The sequence below is a fragment of the Clupea harengus genome, chromosome 14 (assembly GCF_900700415.2).
Source record: "Clupea harengus chromosome 14, Ch_v2.0.2, whole genome shotgun sequence".
NCBI classification, from domain to species: Eukaryota; Metazoa; Chordata; class Actinopteri; order Clupeiformes; family Clupeidae; genus Clupea; species Clupea harengus.
This window is the reverse complement of record NC_045165.1, coordinates 27,096,115-27,118,620: the sequence shown is the minus strand read 5'-3', so window position 1 is coordinate 27,118,620 and position 22,506 is coordinate 27,096,115. Positions and strand designations below refer to the sequence as shown.

Genomic DNA, 22,506 nt, shown 5'->3' with positions numbered 1-22,506 from the left:
GAGAGTCCAAGCGATTTGGTAAAACAGCCTAAAACTGCAAATGCAGGGCTTTTCTTATTAGATGTAATAGCAGCGGTCGCTTGGGTCTTTTCCAAACTGTATCCAAGCGGTGGACTGGAAATGGGCTTTATCTCTTTAGGGTTCAGGCGTCATCCATTACTGCACACATTTCCATCTAAAACACATTTAACTCACCAAAGCCATTACCACGCATCTACCACGAATTAAATTGTTCTTCAAAAACATGCCATTGTTTGATTTTTCTTCCTTTTCTTCCATTTGACATGTTCTACTGATGCCAAGTCTGTTGTGTTCATTACCTGTGGCCTCCTGGACCTCCTCACGCCCCACATGCGAGGTGCTCTGCTTGGAGCCAACTCTACAGCTATTTGAGGAGCTCAACAGGTCATAACTAATGGCAGTCAGAAAGAGAGGGGCTGGCTGTCTTGACACATTGCGGAGCAGCTGGGTGTAGTGTGTGATCTACCCAATCCTCTACCTGCTGTTTACACTGTAAATTCTGCACGGCCCCTCTCAGCACTCCCCTGGGGGCCCTGGCCACGGCGTTTATGGAATACTGTAATTAGAGCTCGACACGAACAGAAGAGATAAAGTTACTCGCCCAGAGTCCCCCAAGCTTTCAGAGCGGCAGGTTTCCTCCAAAAGGTAGTAATAACACAGCAGTTAGGGGCTAGCCAGCACTAACGTTTGAGTTAAGGTGCAGGACAAAACGTCAATTTGTCAGGGAGGCGTATTCAATTGCTCCATTGAGTTGAACTGGCTAGAAAATAAGCACGAGTAGCTTAAGCTGTAATTCTATAAGAGCTGGGTAAAATATGAAAAATAACTCATTAGGATGTAGGTTTTAATACTAAAAATACTAGTCGCCCTGTGTCTGAACACACCTGACCACTATTTTGACTGAATGTGATGTGGCAAAAAAAAAACAAGACATTATTTTAGAATCGACAGTACATTTTATTACCATACCAAGGCACCCCTCACCTTGCCTTTAAGGACCATTCATCTCACTTGATGCAAACCAAGTACAGGAAGCCAAATCCAACGTTAAACCGAAATTGAGGGCCTAGTTTGACAAATGTAAAAAATAACTGACATCTAGCATAGCGCTATGTACACTGTTTCAGATCACCGAAAGCAATATCCACAAATCAATTTTTTTGCTAATTTTAAAACATTAAATGTTGTGACGTGTTAACTTCACATTAACTGCTCACAAAACATTACCTGTCCACAGCATCCCCCTGTACACTGTAGCCAAAGCTGAGACACAGGATCAAGTCATAATCAGTCGAATCGAGTCATAATGTCCAGCACCCACACAAAACGTGAAAGCCGACAAACAGCAACACACACACAAACACGCGCACAGAGAGAGACGTGCTTGAAGCTAGTTTTCTGCTTGACCAGCAGCACAGAGAGCGTAGCGGTCCAGGGTTATGGGTCACATGCTTTGGAGCTGAGAGGGAGAGAGGGAGAGAGAGAGAGAGAGAGAGAGAGAGAGAGCTGGTTCTGAGCAGCCCAGCTCTATGAATGATAGTCTGATTCAGTTCCGTTCAGTTCCGTTTGGTTTTAAAGCTTCTCCCCAACCAGGGTCTCCTTCTCCAGGAGCAGGTCTCCAAACCTCTGCTGGAGCTCCTTCTCCCGCTCCTGCTGTCTCTGAACGTCCTCTCTCAGGGCCTGGAATCAAACACAACGCCACAGCACGTCAGAACAGAGGAAGGCAAAGCCACGCTGATGTACCGACCAGCATATTACAACCAAGCCTATTTAGCCACAAAACCCTTTGAACTCAACAGCCCAATAATGTACTGACAATCACTCCAGCCGCATCACAAGGCAATGGTTTGACCTACCTCTTTCAAAGCATCTTCTCAGAACTTCTAAAATGTCATTACATTTCACATTTACATGGATATAGTATATTTGTTTTGACATGGTCTGTTCCCTCTGAGGACCCATGAGCCCCTCACCTCTTGGCGGCGTGGGATGGCCAGGTCCTCCTGCTTCTTGAGCTCCCCGAAGGTGCGCAGCTCCATGTGGGCCTGCTCCACCTGGTCCCACAGGTCGCTCAGCTGCTTGACCAGGCCCATGGCGCGCGACTGGTAGCCGCCCAGCAGGATCTTCATCTTCTTCTCCATCTTGGCCGCTCGCTTGGCCTCCATGGTCATGTGGCCGCGGTTGATCTAAGAGAGGAGGGGCAACAGCAAAGTTGCAACATCAGGTTCCCAGGCAACCATTCTAGGGTTTGTTTCCCAAAAACGACCTCCATGAAAAGTATTAGCATTATCGTTTATCCTTGGGGGGGGGGGGGGCTACAAAAATGCTTCCAGGAAATGGTCGGTTTTGAGGCTGTGCACAATGTACCTGAAAGAATGATGACCTTTATTTGATTTCTTTGCTAGAGGCACAGCATTAGATCAAACATACATCATGCAGGGGGAATTCCAAATCATCTCGACTGCTGTTGACAGGTCACACCAATACACCAGGGCCGTTTTTCAGCCGGAGTCAAAAGTGCAAACTCATGCGAGAGTTTCTGTTTTCAAACACTGATGCTTCAGCAGAGATCTGGATAAAAGCTCTAAGTGCTGATTATGTTTTCCAATGCTGGCAGCACAAAAAGAACATATGAGCGAGGCAGTAGGGAAAAAAAGAAAAAAAAAAGAAAGAAATTACATACTGAGTACCAACTCAACACAAACCATTCACAGAAGGGGTTAGTTTTACAATTACCTGTGACTTGCAGAAGAACAGCCAGTGCTTAAAACAATACTACGAGAGGAAAAACAACACAACCCGTCCAACGTCAACACGTTCCATGGCAACAACACACTGCATCTCCTCCGAGTTCCCCTATTACCAGACCATTGCACCCCTTTCCAACAGGGATCTGCTTACACACTCCCATTCCTGCCCTTCTTGGTGGCCAGAGTAGGGTCATTTGCACAATTAAAGCAGACATAAAAATAACAGCCTGGGCATCCTCATGCACTTGGGCCAGAGTCACAGGAGAGGGGATGAGGAGATGGGAGGACAAAAGTGCAATGAGGAGAGAGAGAGAGAGAGAGAGAGAGAGAGAGAGAAACGGAATACTAAGGGAGTGAAACAGAGAAACCTAGTGACTGTAAATAACAGGGGAGTGATGGTGAAAGTGAATGGAGAAGGAGCGGTTAGCCTAGCTTAAGTGTTGATGGTAAACTACAGCAGCAGCAGCAGCATTAGAGTGCATCTGTAGTTCCACACCGTCTCACACACCCCCCTCAGTGCAGGCTGGCCGTGTGCAGCCTCAGTGCGTGAACCCGCTGGCCTTGTTGACTCTGCGGTCGCCACGGCACTGCGCTGAGGGGGGCCGTCGGCGGGGATGGAGGCTGCCGTTTCAAGATGCCTGCCGCTGTAAGGGGGTGGAGGGTTGTGGGGGGTACAAGACACTGCACACCCTCCCACACACACACACACACACACACACACACACACACACACTCCCCCAGGGGTTAGCGCTGGTGTGCAGCTTCAGAGGCTCCTGCTGCTATTTGATAAATGTGGTATGCAGCTGCCAGAACTACAAATCCTGTTGCTTCATTGAATGAAGTGACTGCACCCACCCCCATCCCACCCAGCCTCTCCACCCCCCCCCACACAACGCCCCCAGCCCCCGTCGCCTTCGAGAGCGCTGCTGTGTGAATGGGCTCCAAGTTTCCGCCCAGTGTTCAGAGCCAAAAAATATGAAACAAACGCACCCTTTGTGGAGACGGCTCCCCTTGATTAACTGAAACTTTGCACATATGCGTCTCTCTTCCTCCCTCCGTCTCTCTCTCTCACTCTCTCTCCCCCTTCCCCTCCTCCTCGCTCTATCTCTCTCTCCCTGTCTCTGAATGCAGAGCACACATCCCAGTGTCTTTAAGGCCACAGGCTGTTTTGAGTGGCGTTAAAACAGTTCATAGACGCGTGATTACACCACAGGGACTCTTAATTAGTCTATGACCCTTGCATGATTAAGCTGATTAAACTGTCACCGTTTCAATCCTTTTCATTTATTTACAAAAAGACGAGGGCGATTGGCTGGAATTACTTAAAAAAAGGCGGCTGACATTCAAGTCATGAAACTTCATCCACAAATGTGAGAACGGGGGAATGGGAATCGAGGATTAAGTGATGAATGACATAATTACAGAAAATATAATTTGAGGCCATTTTCCTTCTGGGAAAATCTTCGCTTGTATGTGAAGGAAAAAGAGAGAGAAAAAAAAAAAAACTTTGGAGCCACATTTCTCAGACAGAATGATAGCTTGTAATTAAAGCGCAATTAAGCTTCAAATTGGACATTTTTGAGAGTAGGAAAAAAAAAATTGTGAACTGATGCTTTTACAAACAGAACAAAAACAACGTCCTTCAATATTCAAGGGCATTTTCTGTTCTGCAAGTCACACTGGCAGATAGCAACTCAGAGCTGTGCAACACTGCCACCTACTGGGCGGAGAGCCCAATGACGGCTGCATGCGGAGGGGGTTCAGCCTACCTCCAGTCTCTTCTCCAGGGACTCGATGCGGTCCTTCTTGCTGGCCAGGTTGGCCCGGGTGTAGCGGCTCTGCCCGGGCAGGTAAAGCACCTGGCTGTAGCACTCCTCCCACACCTGGTTGTAGGCGTCGATGGACAGGTCACCGTGGCCCATGCCCTGCTTCACCACCTCCATCTCCTGCGTCAGCAGCTCCGACGCCTGGAGAAAAACAAAAAACAACCTTTTTACTACTGGTATTTACTACTTCATACTTTCATCTTACAAAACCCACAATCCAAACTAAGTTCCAAAAGATGTCTGGTAAAGAGCCCCCTCAGCACATTACTTTAATCAAACCTGTTCTCACAGACTCAAGTAAGCAGTTATGTTTTCTTTTTTTTTTTCATTATTCATGATCAAAGCTCTTCAAATGTTCCCTTTAGTGATAATGACTTATGACAGCCTGATGACAATGTAATGTTTAGACAGCGACGTGGGAACATGGAGAAGAAGAAAACAATCATTAATGGGCTCCAAGTCCAAACTCATCACAGAGGCAGTCTCTGTCCACATTTGATTCTTTTTTTTTTTTGTGTGTGATATTTAGAAGTCAACATCTGTTGTCAACAAACTGCAAATAACAGTGTGTGTACGGACCGCTCAGAGTTCCCATGACACACATTCAGCACTGTTTACTTCCTATTAAACAAATGCTTATAGGAGTCAGCAGGAAATGACATGTACACTCTAAGTCGGTTTATTGCGACGGCAGCATCTGGCTCTCTCTCTCTCTCTCTCTGGCAGACTTCAAATAGACCTGGCACAGATTTCCTCCATGTTGTCCTGCTCGGGACGGAGTCCTACTCCACACCACTGTTCCAGGAGGGGTAGCAGGCCTCTGCAGAAACACCATGGCTTTGCCTCCGCTTCTCAAACCTCAAGCAAACCACAGAATGTCCTCTGGAGCCCTCAGAGAGGGCGAGGGCGAGGGCCAACCGTACAGCACCAGCTCAGCTCAGCTCATCTCACAGCTCAAGTTCTCCCATGTGGCAGAAGCTAGTCGGAGCAGGGCTGTGAGCGATGAAAAGCGTGCAGCCACCACATGCTGATACATACTGTCTAACTACTTTTGTCAGATTTGACATTTTTAACTTGACTGTAGAAAACTAATCCTAGGAAAAGTGTATACATTTTCAATCAATGCTAAAATCCAAACAATCTTGGTAGTGCACTCAAAGCCTAGTGTTTAATCCCTGACATTCCTTGAGGTGCAAGGTACAGTACTCAACCCTAACACCAACCTTCTTGAGGTCCTCCTCTTGTACTTTGTGATAGGGGGTCTTGTCCAGGTAGGCGATGTGCTCGGCGTTGTTGGAGCTGGAGCCCACGCCCTTGACCTTCTTGCTCAGGGCCTCGACGTACGGGTGGTGCAGGCTGTCGAAGTGCACCATGGTGATCATCTCCCTCTTGATGAGCTCCTCGGCCAGCTGCAGCTCCGACAGGGGGGGATCCACGCTCTGCGGCCTCAGGATGGTCTCGTTCACCTGTCCGTCAGACAAGCCATGTTTGACCTTTAGACCTTTCTACAGACTTCGACACACCATTCCACCATTCTACTATACTCATTAAGGACTAGCAAATAGACAAGAGGTCCGTTACTAACCAACAGATTTCTTACAGATTTTCACAATGACTAAAAATAAAAAAGCATGTGTTGATGGACTATTTTTGATTTAAAAATAAATCAATACAAATCAGACACCCCTTTGAGCTGTGCTGATGTATGTTCTCAGAGTATGCTCATCGGTTAACATTGTCACATTCTGAGGTGGGCGGGGCTGACCTCTGTGGGGCGGGGCATCTCTCTCTGCACGGCCACGTGTCTCTGCTTCAGCTCCTTCTCCCGCTCCGCGTCCCGGACCGCCTGGTGAGAGAGACAGGTGATCAAGATTATTAAACAGATCCCTTACAGATGACCACCTACTCAACACAGTATTAGATTATACTCTCATACTTATTAGGTTATACTCACAGAACCCTGCAATAACTGAACGATTAGGTTTACAGAGGTGTGCATGGCACATTGAATAACAGAATCTTGTTATTGCTGAAGGCTAGATGCGGATCACTGCTGACATGCCCATCATGGGAAGGAAATGGCTTTGGTTGATTGGGATTATGGCTTCCAACGATAATGAAAATGCTCTCGTTTTGTCTTGTGCTGCAAATGCAACGCACCCCTTTCCTTTACAGCGGGGTGCTTTCTACCCTCCCTAAAAGCCCAAACCAGCCCTAGCCAGACTGTGGCATGTTTAGTTCAGCTTGAGCCAAGATGACCAGAAGAGAGCCTTGGTCAACAAGAAAAAGGTGAAACCAATTCAGCTGTAATCACAGCCGTGAGGATATCCTTTACCAACCTTATGAACGAGTGTCATATTGCTTTTCTACAGCGGTTCTACAACCAACAAATTGAGTTTGAATGCACCAGATTGTGTTTCCTTTCGTTTATTTAGATTTTGTTTATTCATTCTCTGCCTCGGAAAAAATAGTTCCAACCCGCATTTTCGGTGTCAAGTCTTTTCGGGCATCAAGCATTTACGGGGTCAAGCATCGCCAAGCAACGAATAGGGTCACTGTACAGCCAAGTTGAGTCAGAGGGCCTATTTGTGCACGTTAATTCATACACGCTTCACGTTCCATGTTAGATCGTAAAACTCTTCACGTTCCATGTTAATGTGTACATTCCCCCTACTCCACTTGCTCCCTTTCCTCACTCCAAAGCTATGAGATCGCTGCCAGCCATTCTGCTCTCTCACTGAATGGAAAATGAACGAATGGAATGTAGATGTCGAACAATTCAATAGTTAAAGCATATCAAACGTGGAGTGATTACTAGTGGTCTGACTCCACTCATGGAATGCCTGTCGTCCAATCAGAAATGAATAAATCATTAGACCGAATCGAACTGTTGTATAATTAATCTTTTTCTTACATTTACTTTATGTTTTGCAGTTGAATTATATTTAAAGTTCAAGAAAATTCACTGTTAAAAAAAGACTACATATTTTAATTTTTTTTTTATTAAATGAATGCATGATGTTTCCAAGTCAATGTGTTAAATAATTATGATCTCAATATTGACCAAAAATAACCGTGGTTAAAACCTTTGCCATAATCGAGCAGCCCTTATTCCTTTGGATAACAAACCAGCCGCTGATATGGTGTGCACGTCATAACACAGACCTAGACGCCATCATCTTCATTACGCTCATGTAAAAGGCACGGAGTATATCTAACCTGAATGAAGGCCGTTGAACCTTGCACCCTGCTAGAGCAGCAAAGACAAATGTACTGACCCTTTTGCGCAGCTCGATCTCAGAGGCGTCCTCCACAAAGCTCTCGTCCTGCTCCGGCTCCTCCATCTCCCGCTCGGCATTCTCAGGCAGCACGATCTCAAAGTCGTTCTTCGGCACCGGCAGTGACAGCAGGGCCATCTTCAGCTGCTCACGAGTCTCTCGTTGCTGAAATGGATGGTTCACAAGAGGACAATTAGTGTTAAGAGGACCCTCCACCTCTACCAAGCACAGTTAGCAGTGGCTAGTATAAACCCAAGGCTTTAAGAACAGCTTCTTCTGTAAGGAGACCATGTGTGAGATGTACATCTGTGTAAATATCAGACAAGTGGGAGTGGAGAGTGCGGTACGTTCAGATAACAGATAGGCAAGTATACAAAAGAGGCACCTGGATGCATGCAAAATGTTAACTAAATGATATTATGGAAACATGCATCAGATGTCTGCATCCTCCTAGATTTTGAGTTGTGAGTAGACTACAGAATATGATTTAACAGCCCACACTAGTCTTATGCCTGTGAGCTCATCTGATGCAGTGGACACTACTTATGTGCCTGTGACCTCATCTGATGCAGTGGACATGTGCCTGTGAGCTCATCTGATGCAGTGGACACTAGTCATATGCCTGTGAGCTCATCTGATGCAGTGAACACTAGTCATATGCCTGTGAGCTCATCTGATGCAGTGGACACTACTTATGTGCCTGTGAGCTCATCTGATGCAGTGGACACTAGTCTTATGCCTGTGAGCTCATCTGATGCAGTGGACACTAGTCATGTGACCTCATCTGATGCAGTGGACACTAGTCATGTGCCTGTGAGCTCATCTGATGCTTAGTTGCATGCATACCATGTGTTTGGTGAAGACGGGGTCGGTGTAGTCGACGGAGCCGTCCTCTGTGTTGATGTTGAGTTTATCACGCAGCGGGGTGCGGCCGGGGGTCACGCCCACCGTGGGTTTGGGGGTCATGCCGCTGTGGGGGGTCATGCCCTCTTGGCCATGGCTGGGTGTCCTGCGGGAGAAGAGACAATGACAGGTGATCAGAAACATCAACAGCATAGACACAGCAGCAGTAGTGTTTACATCGTCCCTGGAAGAGACACCTGAAACGAGCTGGGTTTGTGTTCAAGCAAAACAAATATGCCTCTAATTTCCACCAGGGTAGAATTACAAAGCCAAGACAGAAATCATAAAGGATTTCATTTTGTTGTTGTTATGTTATGTTGCATGGATCTGCTGAGGACAACTACAAATGTCTTTCATGCTTCAAAAACTGTAACAAAAACCGTTGATGCAAGTTTCAGAACTTCTTCCCCATAACCAAACCTTAAGAGAACACCTCTGTGCATAGTAGTAGCGTCTGCGGGGGTGAGAGAACTGATAAGCACAAAAACCATCTGTCCAGTCATCCACATGTGGCAGAAGCGTACCTGAAGGGGGTGGTGAGCACAGTGTTGGGAGTCTGCACCACCTGTCTCGTAGGGGTGACCCCCGTGAAGTCGCTCTCGTGCAGGGGTGTGTTCAGGCCTCCTTTCAGAGGTGTGTCTACATTCGTCAGGGCCATCAGATTTTGGGCCTCCTGTATAGTGGGTCACACACACAGAGGTACAATATGTTCTTACACATGCTACCGGCCAACGTGATAAACCTTCATGCAAGCATGTGATCTTGAAGCAGTGGTGGGTTCTTCGGCGTGGCGAGGGTTGGCTCACCTGGAGGATCTTGTCCTGGGCGGCAGGAGTTTTGGGAGTGCGGAGCGCCATGGCGTTGTTGGTGACGTTGTATTCCGACAGCAGGGCGCTGGAGGCCGAGTTGGTGATGCCGGATTCCTCGGCCGTCTGGCGGGCGATCTCACTGGCCTGGCCCAGTTTGACCACCTCCTCCAGCTCGCCGTCAGAAATCTACAAGAACATACACACATGAGTGAAACAGACACGGGCCAGCTTCAGAACCAGGAAATATCCTACACTTCAAATCTGCACTTTAATCACACACATGATCCTTCCCACAGTCTTACTCCCTGCTATGCCACTAAAAACAACTTCATGTGATGCAAATAACACAGAAGGCCATGGTCTCTGAGTGAGCTGAAGACGGTCACACCGCTGGTAACACCAGGCAGAAAGGGACATGGTGACCCTTCTTCTAACCTGAGGGGCTGGCAGCACCAGCTTGCTCCTCTTCTTGGTGAACTCAGACACGCCGCTGGTCTGCAGGATGGCTGACGGGAGATCCGACTCCTTCTTCTTCTTGATCTTCTGCCTGTCCCTTTTGCGCTCTCGGTCTTCCTTCTCGCTGCGGTCAAGGAGAAGTAACACGTGAAGTGACAATAAACCATTTTTGGAAAAGCAGGAATAAAAACATTCCATAATAGAGTGTTTTTGTGAGCTCCACTCACTTTCTCAGCTCTCCATCCAGGTGTTGCTGACGGAGTCTCTTGAAGTCAGGCTCTAGGGCGTCGTAGTTCTCCATGGACGTGTCGTAGAAGCCCTGGGCCGGCTTCTTCTGGAAGGGGATTTCGGCGTTGTAGTCCACGCCCCTCTTCTTCTTCCTCTTCTTCTGGATGTCAATGCCTGCGGCCCGCAGCTCCCTGCGCTTCTGAAGGGCAGCCAGCCGTCTAACGCGGAGAGGAGAGGAGGCACCAGTGTTAAAATGATGTCAAAAGGAGATGCAGCATTTCCAACAGTGCACTGAGCATTAGAATCATTTTACAGATTCAGCAACTTGTAACAAGGCACCTGTATCAGAGTTACAAACAGGGTGGCAGTTTTGAAAATGTGATGAAACTATTGTAATTTGAAACTTTGTGGTCCTCAACAATATATTACACAGTGTCTTTATAATATTAAGGGAATGTGGCAATAATCTTTCTCTCTTTCACAGTAGAATCCAGGCACCAAGGCACAATGGTATGGTCCAATGTTATCAGACGATGACTACCAGTCAGAGAAGACTGCAGGTGGGCCTGTGACTGAGCTGAGGATCCTGTGTTTTACCTGGCCTCCTCCAGCTGCTTCTCTCTGGCTTTCCTCTTGGCCTTTTTGCCCTGAGTGTTGGCCAGACGAGCTCTGGCCTCCGACAGCATCTCCAGCTCATCTGGAAAACCACAGTAGTTATGAGACTACAGCTTCTACAGAGCTGTTTGCCATCACATCATGCCATAACAGAGACTGAGGCTCACCTTCGTCCATGTCCACAGGGTCGGGCCTGGCAGGTTTGGTCTCAGGATTGGGGTCAATCTCTCCTGGTTTAAGCTTGCGGGGGTCATCTCCTGCATCCTCCTCATTGTCTCTTTGAGCAGCTTTATCTCTGCAGTGCAAACACAGAAGGCAAAAATCATTCAAAAGTTAATTAAGAGACAGCAGTTCAAAAAATGTTGTTTAATTAATACAGATATGTTACTCCAAACAGCAACATGAAGTAGATCCGTCTGCAGCCGTCACACTCACAGCAGGAACTCGTAGTGCTCCAGACACTGGGCAGCAGTGCGGCCGATGATGGGGGCAATGGTCCTCCACTGTGTGGGCATCAGCTTGGCCAGATGGAGCAGTTTCTCCTCTTCCTCTCTGGACCATTCTGTCTTCTTAATGCTGGGGTCCAGCCATTCATACCTAACCAAAAAGACACATTCATGTCACCTGAAACACCCACTGGACACCCACTGTAAACCAATACTAATATTAACTAATATATGACAGATGCAGTGAGCCGTAACACTTCCAAATGAAGCATATAATTGCAATAACTTGGAATACAAAATGTATAAATAACACACTTGCAAGGGGTAACTTACCATCTAGCCTTGCACTGTTTGGCTGATTTTCTGTGCAGCAGCGAAGCAATTCGAGACCATTGGTTTTTGCCATATTTCATAACAGCTGCTTTGAGAATTTCATCCTACAAGTGAAGAGTGGGAAAATGAATGATCTAGCACTATGTGTTGTATACTCAACTTGACAAATAGGTGTAACTGGTTAACTTTAAATGTTCAACAAAAATGGTCCCGGTTCACTGTTAACTTTCATGGACTTCTCATGACAGTCTCAAAATGTTGGCAATATTACACTCAAGCAGATGGTTACCAAATGAAGAATTGCAACAAATACAGAACAGTTTAGTCATAAACTAATAAATAGACTTGATAAGGGGGAATATATGACAGACAGTTAACAAGCTTGAAAACCTTCACAAACATCATAACTAAAAGCTTACACGCAACCTTCTTAACTCCAATCTAGCGCCAATGTTTACTAAGTTATTGCTAGCAATCTATTCGCTAGCACAGCTTCCTATGCAGCTCTCTTACAAGAGCATCACAATTTGAGTTAATTTATCACGTTAGACTATGTAGCAAATATTAACTAGACAAGTACAACACTCTGGCAATAGGCTGTTAAATTATAGTAAACGTTAAACGTTGCCTAGACTGCTAATTTAAAGATAGTCCAAGCTAGCAACGACATGTCTTGACAAGGGGGCCAAGTTAGTGCAGTTTGCAAAACTATCAAAGTTCAGAGGTTATAATCAGCGTGAATACAACTAACATAATTGTATGTAAAGGTATGATCATACATACGCTTCCTTTATCCTGAATTCACGGAATAAATTAATATAGTACGCTACATAGCCTCTAATATTACCTCAACATTACTGCGAACTAGCGGTAAGCTAATGGTAGTTAGCCACACTGGTTAGCTTGTTAAACACATTTACGTACCTCGGTGTTTCGCCAAACACCACCCTTGATCATAATACGCGGCATCTTGGAAGATTGATATTTTAGACCTTCACAGTTAGAAACAACAAATAACACCCGGAAAGGGGAAACTTTTGGGGAAAATTCAAATCACAGTCACAACGCGTTGAGTTCTCAACGCGAACAACTATGGCGTCTAGAACTGTTTCACGGAATTGTGGGTAACAGGTTTTCCTTCTTGGATTCAAAAACGAGCCATAACAAGTACCAGTGCATGCTTGCCACCTAGTGTAGTGGAGTGTGTCTTTGCAGGTTGTATTTGAGGCCATAGAGCAATCAGGTTAGAATTTGAACATTTGTGTCGAAGGAATTGGAACCAGAATAAACCAAAAACCAAAATAAGCCAAATGCAGCTGAAAATGTATTACACATATATACAGATAACAGTGAAAAACATGTGCTATTCATGTATATATACATTTGTGTGTATATATATATAGAATATACTATATACACGTATAATCACACACACACACACACCACACACTATAGCTTCTAGTCGGAAAGGTGTTTTATAAAGAGATCATTATTATTATTAACACTATCATTATTATTTTATCATCTCTTCTTGGGCAGAATATACTTCCTCTTGATACACAAAACTAAGAGGCCCTGCTTTCTAATACTACTTTGGTGTACAGTAGAGCCTGGATGGACAAAAAGTAGAGAGAGAAGAGAAAAGTATTTCTGCAAAGTCTACTAACGTAAAGATTGTGTTCGTTCACGCTTGTGCCGTAAGGCAATCTGATCCTGTTTCAGGGCTCCGCTGGGCCCCACACAGCTGTGTTGGTTCTCCCACCCTGTTAGCTGTCCATCTTAAAAGGTGCGTGTCAGTGGGGCAGCTGCAGCTCAGCTCCTTGGAGCCAGGCAAGCTGCTGTGCAGGCAGCTGTGAGTGAGGCCAGCCCGCCCTGCCCGCCCTGCCCCTGCTGGCTCTGAGCTGGGCCTGGTACCCTCAGCTGGAGCCCCCTCCCCAGCTTCAGCATGTGGGATGCCTCCATCACGCCCCCCCACTTGGCTCTAAGGCTGGAGAGTGTGGGCCAACATCAAGGCCAGCAGTCTGATCCGTGCCTGCTGGACCCAGGATAGGGTTGGTGTGGTGCTGCACTCATATATTTAGCATGAGGGGGGAAATGATGCTGTGGCGTGTGTGACTCTGTCTGCCCCATGTTTGAGGATTGGAGTCACAAGTGTGCCATGACACCCACAGGAGCCTCACTCACTCAAGGTGCAGAGATGCCAGTAAAGTCAGCCAGTTCAACTCCCTAATAAAACGTGATGTTATTCCAAGTAAGGGTGATGAAAATACAGAGTTTTGACTTGATATTAATGTCTGTTGATTCTGAGAGCTTTGTCATAGGGACAGCTCTCGGTGAAAAGAATCATTTTTCTCAGAAATCACCATTCCTGCCATATAATAAATACGTTTTGATCTGCTGATATTTAAAATATTTATGCCCTTACTTACAACATGGTAAAACTTTATAGTGTCACTATGCTGTTCAAGCATTCAGCAGCTAGCACAAACAAATCAATGTAGACATAAGGGTGGGAGACTCATGCAGGGCTCCCTGCAGCATGTGGAAGGCACACAGAGATCAAATGAACCTGCATGCCTCCCCTCATCATAGAGGTAGTCTCCATCAACAGGCTCACGGCCAGAGAGGGGTTCTGCACACAGCTGAGAGACTTGCTGGTGGGCTCGGCACTCGTGCCTACAGACAGTGGCGTTCAAGTTCAAACCACTTTGATGAAAAGGACAGAGCAAGCAGTCCATGTCTAGTCCGATTCATGAGTCCTTCTTCCCTTGTTAGAAGTCAAGAACAGCGCTCTGACCTATGACCCAGTCAGCAATGCAGAGGCCATGGACATACACCCCGATACAAAGGTCCCCTGGGACAGAGTGAGCTGAATAGCGGTGGATGCTGTCTAGCCGGTTCAGTGCCTGATTCCTTAGGAGAAAGCCGGACGACTGGGCCTTTGTAAATCTCTGCAAAGCTCTTGCTGAGATGCAGCAGAATTTCACACCTCAGCCCCTGATGGAAAACATACACATACGTACATCTTACATCCATCTTTTGTCAACATAACACACCAGGTATAACATCACGTGCAGTGGACTGTTAATTGCCCCTTAAGTTGTAACAGTGAAAAACATGTGCTATTATTGCACTAAACCATTTCTGTGTAAGGGCTGCCACACTTGCTTACAGCTGTAATTTAGTATGTGTTTATTATATGACACACTGGGTGCGTTAGGGATAACAAAGAGTCAATAAAATTTCATGGTTTGGTAATGATGTTAGCAAAACAAATGGCATGGCAAGGAACACATCACAGCTGGGCTGAGGTGAAATTGCTTCAAATTGAAGCTGGCACTGGCAGCGTGCGCCCCGCCGTCCAGAGATGGAGACGCTGAGAACAGGATCTGACTGATCCCCTTTATCTTCAGACATTACAGCGGCAGCTGTCTGGAAACATGTTCATCGACGAGAGGGGGGCGCAGGGCGAGGGGCGCAGGGCGAGGGGCGAGGGGCGCGGAGCGAGGGGAAGCTGTGCCTGCCTGTGTGCTGCTGTCCAAGCAGAGAGCTCTTCAGCCTGTCACTCGTGGAGATGAGGCACGGTGAGTCCTGCACGCTTCAACCCCGCACACGACAACCTCAGCTCTCACGCCATACGGGCCCAAAAGGAGCGAGCGCCTTGAGATGACACAAGCAAGAGCTTTGCTAACGTGTGCAATGGAAGCACTCTCTGGTTCGCATGCATGTTTGCGGGCGCAGCTGCATTTTGCTCTCTTTATTTTTCGAGAGAGGAAATAATGCCTTTGAGGTCAAATATACATATATATGTTGTGTGACTGTCTTCGTTATGCTTTAACTTTTGCTAAATGTTTGGAGTGTACTTTGACATGGCAGTGGTCCATGTGTGATTCAGTAGGCTGTGTGGGGGACAAACAGGGGTGGGTAGCTGGATAGAGATTAGAAGGGGAAGATGGGATTTAGAGCTTTAAACCTAATCAGCTTATAGTCATATTGTGACATTGTGTTTGGCTGCTGGAATAGGTTGAACCTATTAAAACCCATTAAACTTTACAAGTGGAATGTGAAACGCAATGACCCAGGGGGACAAATAAATCTTCACAACAAGACACAAACACTAAAGCCTAATTAAATTTCTCCTCAAAGAAGATTATTAAAAGAAAGAAATATTGGTCAGTATTTCACGTTCAGTGATTGCTGTCCGATAATGGCAGAAAGATTCTTTGTTCAAACGCTCATTACCAAAATGAGACTTATTTATCAAATTAATTATATGGCTTAGAGTGTAGCTTGTCTCGGTGGAACGTCTATGCAGAGAGGCTGTTATCTGTGTCCTCTGTGTGACTAAACCGTTAGGTTCACTGTGGAACGTCTGTGCAGAGAGGCTGTTATCTGTGTCCTCTGTGTGTCTAAACCTTTAGGTTCACTGTGGAACGTCTGTGCAGAGGCTGTTATCTGTGTCCTCTCTGTGTGTCTAAACCTTTAGGTTCACTCTGGATTGGTCTGCTGAAGGAGGGAGATGGGTTTGCACCACTAACATCCAGCCGTGTAAATGAACTAGAGATACAGAATAGAAAAAACAGCTGGACCTTTGCCATATGATAACATTAAGAGTGATTATGAGAATAGGGAAGGGAAATTAAACTCACCACTAATAAACTTGACATAATTAACTTTTAGTTTTGAAAGGAATTCATAGTTCAGTAGCTGGAAGCGGAATGCTGGACACATTGGAGCAGGGACAATGGTAACAAATGTAAAACGTCGAGCTTCAAATGTAAATCCTTAGGGATCCAGTCTCTGTTAATGTGTACGAAGTCAAAAAGAGATGGTACATGGGCATATTTAATTGCATTGAGTTGTGTGTGATCTGACTACAGAAGTTATATTTTTAATAAACATTCTAGCACAGTCCATCACATTGCCAGGATTGCATCTGAAATCTGTACCACACCGTCCACCTGCTAACCAGGGCAATTCACTGTGCTTGGATTTTGAGGTTCCTGAGTTTGTTGTTGAGGTGTAGATTCATTGACTTTGTCTACAGGTGTAAAAAGATCGAAGAGCAGAGGTTCATAACCTACAAATATGGATATGGAAACCATAATTACACATGGAATACTCAACATGGCTCTGGAATACTCAACAAGGCTTTGGAATACTCAACATGGCTCTGGAATACTCAACATGGCTCTGGAATACTGAACATGGCTCTGGAATACTCAACAAGGCTCTGGAATACTCATCATGGCTCTGGAATACTCAACATGGCTCTGGAATTAGAAAATGGAACTGGGTGCCTCTGAGGACATCTTGTGGACATTTTTGAATATTGGGGATTCCTCAAAATATGTATTATAATGTCAAAGTGAAGGTTATGGTTGTACGTATATGTTTTAAGAACACTTTTAAAAAGTGTTTTTATGAAGTAAAACAGAAGCCTTACATTACAGTACATTACAGTCTGGATCTTATTCAGGGTTACTTTGTAGTACTTTAATTTCCATTCACATTTCCATAACATTAAGCCTTTGAATCAACCATTCAGTTAATGCCCCTCCAACTCATTTGCATTGACCAGCAATGCGGGGCGGACACAGATCTCGGGATAATAGATGCTCACTTCACATAGATTCATTCTCATTTGAATTCTCAGGCTCTGGTGAAAAAAGAAAATCTTTGTTAGATCATTTTCTCTCTTGCCGAAGGTTGCACATGTAGGCCTGGGAGTCTGTAATGAGCAGCGTAATTGCACAGCGAAGCTGCCAGCCTCTGATTGCATCCTGGGATCATGATCAATAGCTGTGCCTCTTGCACCTTGCCCATGGCCCCTGGCAGAGGTCAGCTGGCTGTGGGCGAACTCATTGATCAGGGGAGAAACAAACCTGAGGGGCTCCGGGCACAGGGCCAGCCTCCACGCAGGTGTGCTGCCATTAACAAACAAAGACCAGGGGCTTCCCACAAGATCCTCTTCAGTAGCAGAGCACCAAGGCCAGAGGTAAACACACAAAACAGATTATTCAACAACCAATTTGCATAGGAAATCGACTGAAGGACACAGAAGTAGGACAGGACAATAGATCTTGTCTTTGGGCGCAGCCGGAAATTCAACCATTTGAACCAAAGATAGTGAATACTTGCTGCTCTCCGATATCAATTAGTTGAAATAACACCTAAGGACAAAGCATTGCTGGTTATCTCCCCTGACATATGGACTGACATCAAACATCAGTCTCATACAAGAATTTGCTTCATCGAGCCCCACGCTAAAATATTTTATATTGAAACATTCATTTGGAATGTTTTTATATATTTTGTATTTATTCATGTGGGTCTCTGGCAAAAAGCCTTCATCCATTCTGTGTCCATTTAGAAGTATTCTTTCTTGTCCCTACAGTAACATCACGTCAGAGTGTCTCTCTAGGACACAACAGAACGACAGAAAGGCATAATAGCCCTGTCCCAACAGAGGAGACTCTGCATGCATCCATGAAAAAACAATTGATTACAGGAAGACTGTTTTGTCCAGGACACAACCTTGGATGAACAGCAGTCAGCAACTCCAGCCAGCAGCCTCTAATCCCTGTTCTGTGTGGCCTAGAAGAGCACTCTGACCCTTAGCCATTGAATTCTGTTCTCACACAAAAACAACACATGTGAAGGGCGAGGTGTATTTTCTAAATGGCAATGGTCCTCCACACCTACCAGAGACACTATTTGTGCAGTGCTCTCAAGTGTTTGCGCAGTACTTCCCATTCAGGGCCTCATTTACTAACAGGATTGCGCCCATTTCAGGCGTAAAATAGCGGGTAAAGACATAAAACCCTATTTCCAAAGGAGGCGCACCTGAGTAAAAGCGCAGATTACCGCTGCTAGGAAGTGGGTGTGGGATAGTGGGTGTTCGTCGCAAAAGAGATGGGAGGAGATGCGTAAAGTGCGCCTAATTATGTATTAGTAACGAAACAAGAGGTGTTTTAGCATGACATATCAACTGCTAAATGAAAACTATGTGCCTGCGAGAAATTTGAAAAATGTTTATCATTTAATATAGGCATACAAACAAATAGAATTACAAACTGTCCCACCAGCTAGCTGTTCGGGAAAAGTTCGGCCACGTCTTACCCAGAATCGCCGTTCATTGTATGGTTTAAACGGTATTTCATAGTTCAAGCACCCCGAGTACAGTGCACACCTTCTGCGTAGGAGTAACGCGTATCTATTCAGGAAAAGTACTTGTACTCGAAGTACACTAACTAAACTACCGGTAAGTAAATTGTAGAGACAGAGCAGCATATTCATTTCACCTTCCATGTTTATTTTGACGTTATAGCCTGTCAAGCGCAAGCTACCCCCAGTGCCATGGCAACCTACAACTACAGTTTTCAGGGCAGCGTTTTTGAAAAGAATGGTTTTCAGTGTTGGTATACGGCGTTTTAAAGTAAGGGGTGTCTATTCCTACCAGACTATTTAACAGGATGCTATGGAGCGGTTAACCTGGATAGTAACCATACTATCCAGGGGGTAACCATAGGGGTAACCATAGCAACCCAGAAACTCAATGTTCGCTGAAAAGTTTAATTTCCCCAAATCAGCTCACCAATAAAAGACAGTCTTGAATTCAAAGTGATCACAACTTTTAATGTGGACGGAAGGGCTAAACGGAGAAATATTTATGAGTTTCTATATTTACCTGGGTTAGTTTGCTGTAACCTCGTGAACCAAAAGCTCTAATTCTAATTTTAGCTCATCATCCACGGTGGAACATGCAGGCTCTTTCTTCCCTATTTTCGCGGAGCGCTAAATAACACTAATGGGCGGTGTTAGGCGCAGATGACGCGACGAGGGTTCTTGTTTGATAAATAGGATGCAAAATACCGTGCATTATTTGCGGTTTGGCAAAGGCACAGATTAAGCTGCGGTCGCAATGTTAGTAAATGAGGCCCTCAGCGTGCCCTTTGTCCAGTATAAGTGCGCTCCATTCAAGGTGACGGCAGCACCAGGGTCACGTCGCACACATACTAATAAACATGTACAGTAGGCTATATCTGAACTCTACTGTAAGTCACTTTGGATGAATGCTAAATAAATAGATGGAAATGCAAATTTACTTTTTAACCAAAGTTTAATACATAATAATCAGTTCTAACTGGTCATAGAACTGTATGATCATTCTGTGACAATGTGAGCCTGTGATTGTTTTAGTCTCTGATGAACACTACACACTTCTGTTGTCTCACCAGCTTTTTATTAGATGGCCTTTCATTAGAGATTATGAATATGAATAAAACGGTTAGTGCTAGAACAGGTTACCATAAGACATTGATTTATGTAAAAACAATCAATTTAACACCAGGGAAATAGTTTTAATGAGAAAATTACATACAGAATACCCCTTTAGAAAAGTGGCTTTCTTTCTCTGTGGAATAAACCAATGCTTACATGCATGGCCTTTCATTACAGATTATAAATAAGAATAAAACGCTTACTGCTAGAACAGAACAGGTTACTATAAGAAATTGATTTATGTAAAAACAATCAATTTAACACCAGGGAAACTGTTTTAATGAGAAGATGACATGCAAAATGCCCCTTTGTAAAACCGGCTTTCTTTCTCCGTGGAATAAACCGATGCTTACATGCAGTATTATGTTCAGCTCTGGATAGAATTGAACACTTTTATGACCGTAAGATTAATTTGAAATTCTTTTCCTATAACTACATTTCCTCCCAGTTTAAATTTGAATTTTCAATAGCAAGCCCTCTTTTTTTAGTTTTATCCATGACAAAGGAGATGTTTAATTTGACAGACAAAAATGAAGTCATCTCAAATGAAGAAGGTCCCGTGCTGATTTCCCAGCAGTGTCTTTTTTATGAGAACAGTTTGAAAGATGTGTGGTCGATGTATCTATGCATGAAAAAACATATCCAGTCATTATTGGCCATCTTTCTCATCTCTTCATTATTGTCTGAGTGCGACTTGTTCGTCCTCATTATTTCTTTAATAAACTTAAATCCGATGTCATCTTCTGTCACTTCTAAGTCGGTTCTTAGAGACAGTGTTGCATTCATCTCAGGTAGTCATGGAAACTTCTACTTCAACCAGGCCCTCCTACCAAGCAAGATTGATTCATCAAGATTAAAAAACTGTCATGGTTCATTCACCATCTATGGGCTGCGGAGGAGCAGGCAAGTACGAACATCAGGCTCCGGCACAGCTGTGAAAAAAAATCTATCAAATCATCCCAAACAAAATTGGCTCCTAATAAAACACGACCTTGCAACTCTTTCAGTTTTTCTGGGTTTGATCTTTGAAGGGGGGCCCTCTACCCACGGAACAAATCAACTAGTGAGGATGGAAAGAAAGGGGGGAAAATCTCATTAGACACAAGGAACTGGGGGGTACTGTTGGAAATGGCATCTTCCGTGTAATTGAACAGATCAGTGGGATGTATGCTGAGCAGTGGCGGCTCCTGAAAAAATTCTCAGGGGGGGCAATTTTTTTTATAATGATTGAGGCGACCCATTCAATAAGTACATTAAGTTAGTTGATTAACTCATACAGCAATACCGTTTTGTCCACTATTGGCAGCACCCAACAGTAATATGTCCCCTCTTGCTACATAGCTAGAGTAGCAAGTTACAGGTGGAAAGCTATAGAAGAAAGTTGCATCCAGGAGCCTTCATAAGCAAACATGATGTGGCTCCACATTAAATGATCCCACTTTTTCATTATCCACGTGTCTCAAATGTTGTATGATGTAACATAGCTTAACAGGACACATGATATGTCCAGTAACATCATAAAGAAGGGGTAACATAAGTCAAAAACAACAATATTTATTGACTGATCTTGAAAGTATTGGCTTACAAAAGCAAAATAAGTCATCACATAAAAAATTATTCAGTGTTAGTGCAAGAAGCGAACTGTGAAACACACTGTAAAACCTATGAAAAGTGACAGTGGTATATGAAATACAGACCGCATTAGCCACGCGATTTTCTTTCGTTCCAATTCTTGGATGTAGGATTTCCCTCCCTTTGTAGAAACCTGTTGAATGGATACATTTGGTCTAGGAAGTCCTAATTGTTTTGTTGTCAATTTATCTTCATTAGTACGCCGACTAAAAAGGAGTTTCTGTCAAAGAGCGAATCGAGTTATTGCACTGGACAGGGCAGCCATCTTGACAGAATATGCCTCCGTCGAAGCTGTATGACGTTCGTATAGGCTTTTACGTCCACTACTTATGACAAGACCAGGAGGGGCGAGCCCTCCCGGAAGCCATAGAGAATACATTGAGAGCTCTGTTTTGTGAAAAAAATGGATTTAACATGGGAGTCAATGGGAGAGGTCTGGGGCGATTTTCATTTCGCCCCAAATCGCCCCAGAAGGGGTGGGGCCATTTGAAGCACGACTTTAGGCTGACTGAACGACTGTTACCTGATTCGACAATGACATACAGAGACAGATCAGACGGTCTAGTGGTAGAATCCGACAGAAAAAAAATATTACATTTAAATGTACGTGTCATTTACGCGACTTACAAGGATATTGCGTTTATACATAAGGAGTTTTTTTTTTTTTTCCCTAGGCAGTGCGTCGCCCCAATCGCCCTTATGGACGAGCCGCCCCTGATGCTGAGTACACAGTGCTAGCTCTTAATAGTAGTGAGAGAAGCACACATTGCACACTGCAGTGGACTGGGTTTAGCCATTAGCTTTGATAAGTAAACAAAGACAGAAGTCTGAGTTTATAGTTGAATGTTCAGCTCAGCCTCGGCGTGGAACTTTGATGGGTTCCTTCCTCTGATCAAGTGGGTCGCTGATGGAGCGTATTGATTAGA

The 22,506-nt window shown here is 44.8% G+C and overlaps 1 protein-coding gene across 1 annotated transcript; it reads right to left on the bottom strand.

The window, feature by feature from the left end:
- Positions 1-957: 957 nt before the first annotated feature.
- On the bottom strand, positions 958-12,781 carry cdc5l (CDC5 cell division cycle 5-like (S. pombe)). Its single transcript, XM_012838103.2, has 16 exons — positions 12,590-12,781; positions 11,666-11,769; positions 11,322-11,483; positions 11,054-11,181; positions 10,869-10,968; positions 10,271-10,489; positions 10,023-10,167; positions 9,585-9,773; positions 9,303-9,451; positions 8,722-8,884; positions 7,876-8,040; positions 6,363-6,443; positions 5,821-6,063; positions 4,541-4,738; positions 1,995-2,207; positions 958-1,701 (listed from the first exon to the last, which is right to left on the bottom strand). Exons 1-16 carry the CDS (start codon positions 12,632-12,634, stop codon positions 1,594-1,596), a joined length of 2,412 nt encoding a protein of 803 aa, XP_012693557.1. The 5' UTR covers positions 12,635-12,781; the 3' UTR covers positions 958-1,593.
- Between the last annotated feature and the right edge of the window lie 9,725 nt (positions 12,782-22,506).